Source organism: Gavialis gangeticus, unplaced genomic scaffold (genome assembly GCF_001723915.1).
Source record: "Gavialis gangeticus isolate Ggan-Ray unplaced genomic scaffold, GavGan_comp1, whole genome shotgun sequence".
In the NCBI taxonomy this organism is placed as follows: Eukaryota; Metazoa; Chordata; order Crocodylia; family Gavialidae; genus Gavialis; species Gavialis gangeticus.
In genome coordinates, this window is record NW_017729022.1 from 100,755,902 (window position 1) to 100,760,666 (window position 4,765).

The window sequence follows — 4,765 nt, forward strand, 5'->3', positions numbered from 1 at the left end:
ACGTGTGTGTGTGTGTATATAATGTCATTGTGTGTATGATATATGAATTAGTGATCTGTGTATGTGTACTGAGTGTGCGGGTATGAATAATTGATTTTTGTCTAACATTTGGGGTGTATAGTGTATGTGCTTGAATTGGTGCCTAGGCTAGTTTGGATGTGTATGTGCCCCAGTTGGTAGTGTGTGTATGCATCCAATTGATTTCTGCGTTTGTATATGTGCAATTATGTCACACCCTCCTGTCTAACAGCGCAATATTGAGATCCTGAGAGTTGGCCTGACCCCACAGAGCAACACCCCCACCCTCCCAGCAAGCAGTGGTAATGGAGCAGACAGGCCAGCACTACTGGCCCCACCCCCTGATCCTGCAGGTGGTGTCGACGGAGCAGAAGAGAGGAGTGGGGCCAGCGGATGGGGGCAAGGGAAAGCCCGGCCCTGGCCCCAGCAATGCAGGGGGGGGGAGGGAGCGGGCCTGGTCCTGAAGGTTGTGGTGGGGGCTGGACACTGGCCTCTGTTCCCAGCCACCCCCCTGCCCCACCATCATTCTTGACAGGCAACTGGCTAGTTATCAAATAGCACTCATCTGCTTAAGCCAACACTATCCAACAATATTAGCTACTGACTTGCTTAGAATTCTAGTGTTCCAACTAATGGGAATATTTCCAACACTTTACACCTTCTATTTCAACATATTCACCACTTCCGTATTGACAGCTACAAACACAAGCAGTGCCTGCTTCTTTGCATTTTACTTACCAGTTAGAAATTTAAATTACTGTGGAAGCATATTTTGTATAAGAATATAATGAACTAATACATGCATTACTTACATCAGTACCATACTTCCTTGTGGCTTGTGCTGCAAGAGATTTAATTTTTTCCCTGTAAAGCTGGGCACCTCGGCTATTGTACTTGGCATTGGTATCATTTGTTGAGCACCCATGTTGATGGAAAAAAGCAGACTGTAAACACACAAACATATACATCCTGAGAAAGAGGTTAAATACAATACTACAAAAGGAAGGTTTCCTGAATTGCAGCTAGATGCTTTATACCAGGAATGGGAAATTATTTGGTACTAAGAGCCACTTGGGAAGTTCCAATGAGCTGTCACCGCCTGTAGGTGGCTGCTCATTGCACTGGGCGGGTGAAGCAGGTGGAAGGCAGCTGGGAGCTGAAGCCCTGCACACTGAGGCAGGAGCTGCTTGGCTGAAGCCTCCTTCCCCCCCACCACTCAAAGCAGTACAGCAGCGGTAGGGGGTGCAGCTGGGGGTGAGGGGAGCAGAACAGCAGCCAGCCAGCTGCAACCACACCAGTAATAGCCCCACCAGAAGTTGTGTGTACTGGTTGGGGCCTGGGCTGGAGCACATAGTCTGCAGTGTGGCCCAGGAGGTGAGCGAGTAGGGCTCAGAACCAGAAGGGCAGCAACGGGACAGATCCAGTCAGCTGGCAGGCTGGATCTGGCCTGCAGGCCGTATTTTGCTGGCCCCCACGTTATACCTTTTTAAAAATACTATCTATTTCTCCCAGTCCTTAATGTGTGCTAATAGTTTTCTTTTTCCTGTTAAAAGCACCACATGCAAGTGTGCAAACCTCCAGACAACCCTTGTTTTGCAAGTCACTATGGCAGTAATTCTCAAACACAGTGCCAGAAGATCTTTTTAAGGGTGCTGAATATTTGATATAAAAGGAATATTTTCTAGGGGTGCACTGATAGAGATTTTTTGGGCTGACAGCGATGGCCAATTTTTAACGAGCCATATTGGCCGATACTGATCCAATTACGATATTCAGCCCCACAGCGCGAACAGCAGTGTCAGACTGGTAAGTCTGTTGTGGGGAAAGGGGTGGGAGCGGGGAAGGGGTGTAGGGGGGAGCAGACTGAGGCCCCCCACAGTGAAGGACGGAGTGGGGCGGACCGTGAGGCTCAGTAGGAGCCGGCCACCCCAAGGACTCGGGCGATCCCTGCAGTCTTCCCCTGCCTTCATTCTCCCCTTCTTACCCACACTGGCACAGCCATAAACAGCCCCACGGTCTCAAGGGCTTCTGGCTGGGGGCACAGAGCCAGGCGGGCCCTACTGTTGGAGGAGCCTGCCGTGGCTTCCCCTGGGTCCTACTGCCCCTGACTCCTGTCATCTTTGACAGGAGCCAGGGGCAGACAAATATTCATTTTCTAAATTTTTTAGGGGCCCCGTAGGCCGGATAAAATGTCCTAGCAGGCCGAATCTGGTCCGTGAGCCGTATTTTGCCCACCCCGATCTAGATCTAGTTTCTATATCGATCTCTCTCTCTCGATATTTATATTGATATCTATATAGAGATAGAGAGAGATAAACACCAGATGGTCCACTGGAATATTTGGTTAGTTTAGTTTACGTTTCATCCGCTCTACATGTTTAGAAACTATCAAAACTCCATCAAGGCATGTCATGTCTTGTCTTTTGATTCCATCACAATTTTAGTATAGAAACCAATAAATAACTTTCAACATCCCTTTTGTCTTATTCTCTGGAACAGCCAATATTTGCTAAGCCAAGCCATCAGACGTTCCAAAGTAATTGCTGTATTTTGCTAGATTTATCAAAGATACGTATGTTCTGACTGTACGCCCAAAATCATGGGTGGGCAATTATTTTGGGCACAGGGCTGCTTACTGAGTTCTGGCAAGCCATTGTGAGCCGCTTGACAGGCAGCCCAGGGCAGATAAATATTAATTTTCTAAATTATTTTAAGGGCCCCGCAGGCCAGAAAAAATGGCCTGGCAGGCCACATCTGGCCCCCAGGCCGCATATTGCCCACCCCTCCCTTAAGTGTTGTATCTAGCTCTAGAAATAGTAAAACACAAGACTGGGGACATAAAAATTGTACCTAAGTAAAGAGGGGCTGGAAATTTACCACATCATTTGCTGTTTGATAATGGTATATCTGTTCCTACCACATGATAAGTGAAAGCAATACTGAGACAGCTTAGCTCTTAGTTTAGGAGAATACATTTCCATGGTTTATCTTTGACTTGCCAAGAGACTGCAAAATGAACATGAACAATTACCAAGGAGCAGTTGATGCACTGAGTCCTTGCCCCCTTCTAACATGCTGCAGTTTATCTGTCTACACCACCTCCTTTGCCATGACCCAGTTCCAGAAAAGCTAGTCTGATCTCAGCTTGCTTAGAATTTTAAGAAAGTAGCAGTTTATTCATTGGCATACACAAAAATACAAAATTCCAGAGGTTTGGAAAGTTAGCTCCTTTATTCCTAAATTCTTTACAATATATGAAATGAGTAGCTCTTAATAATAGATCTTTATAATGCAGCTAAATGAGCAGCTTTTAATAGTAACGACTTTCTGTTTTCATGGTAGGCAAATACCTGAAAACAGAAATACATTTTTAAGATATACTTACAGCACTAGCATTTCCTCCAACTTGCATGCATCTCAACTGAAACCAAGACCAATTGGAATCTAATTCTGTAGACCTAAGCAGAGGAAACATTTTTAGTATTAGTTTCTAAAACCATTTTAAACACCTCTTGTTAAAGCTATTTTAAGAAAAGTTAGCAGCTTGAAAGAAATACTACAGTTTAAAACCTGCTCTCTCCTGGGGCATAAAATCCATGTTAATTAAGAAATTAATAGAGGAATAGAACATCAGTATTTGAGAAAATATACCCGTTAACTAGCAATCCACATGTTTCCTTTAAAAGATGTGGCTGTGAGGCACTTAATCTGGAACTCCCTCTTTCAGCATCCAAATCTTAGCTTTTCTGTCCATTAAGTTGTTGGTCAACAGAGAGGATGCTATAATGACAAAAATCAAAGCTACATCACAGAGAATGAAAGACTGACTGGATGCCAGACCTTTTTTGATATACAAACTAGGAATCATCCATTAAGAAGTATCACAAAAAGTTTCTGTAGGACAAGAAAACTTTCCTGAAAGGCACTGATTACAATGTTCAAAATGAAAAGAAGGCAGTTTCTTAATTTTTTTTTCTGGGAAATAAAGCATCCCAGCTATCACAACAGCAAAGAGCCATATTTCACAACTGCAGGTTTAAAGAATCCATGCATATCCTCTTGTTAAACTTTTCTGATGTATATATCCAGTGAAACAGTAAACTACAGCAGAAAGCTGATATCAGTGAGCACTGATGTAACAATGCTGCAGAAACCTTGATCTGGAAGAACCATACACGAGACTTAGTTTAAGTATACGCCTATTCCGTACCTCTTCAAAGAAGTTGGATTAGGCTGCCAATAAACATATTAATTGTGTGTGTAAGACAGCACATGTAATGGAACAAAAGTACATTATGATTTCTATGAAATCCTCACCACACATATGTACTTCCCACACAGCTAGCAGCAACTTTTTGATCACACCAACATGAGATGGATATAAATAAGTAATTTAAAAAGAAAAAATGTAGTCTCCCATTATCAAACACCTGTTTAGAACACAAAACTTCAAGGCTCTGATCAAAGAGCAGACACAGCTCACCACTTCTTAACCAAAGAAAAATTGTAACTATTTACCGAATGAAACTCAAGTGAACACCAAGAGATCGATGAGTCCCCGAGCAATCAATACAAAGAAAAACACCATACGTTATGCTTGCCCAGCTAGGATTTTTAGCTCCACAGTCAAAACACACCTAAAAGATAAGAAATTAATAACAGGAATTTAATATAACTCCTTCCAATTAAAGTCACATTTAGATTAATTCTTCTTAGCATCTACCTAGTGTTCAGGATTCAAATCACA

General features: G+C 43.1%; 1 protein-coding gene across 3 annotated transcripts in view; it reads right to left on the bottom strand.

Annotated features, from left to right (window-relative positions):
• The window catches only part of ARFGAP3 (ADP ribosylation factor GTPase activating protein 3), a 92,646-nt gene that overhangs the window by 70,035 nt on the left and 17,846 nt on the right, over positions 1-4,765 (bottom strand). For 2 of the 3 annotated variants that reach the window (XM_019515726.1, XM_019515724.1), the window contains exons 2-4: positions 4,537-4,655; positions 3,404-3,476; positions 831-962 (exon numbers count right to left, since the gene is read on the bottom strand). In XM_019515726.1, coding sequence (XP_019371271.1) covers positions 831-962; positions 3,404-3,476; positions 4,537-4,655 — 324 coding nt within the window. The remainder of the gene's footprint in view (positions 1-830; positions 963-3,403; positions 3,477-4,536; positions 4,656-4,765) is intronic. The other variant, XM_019515727.1, reaches the window with a different exon arrangement.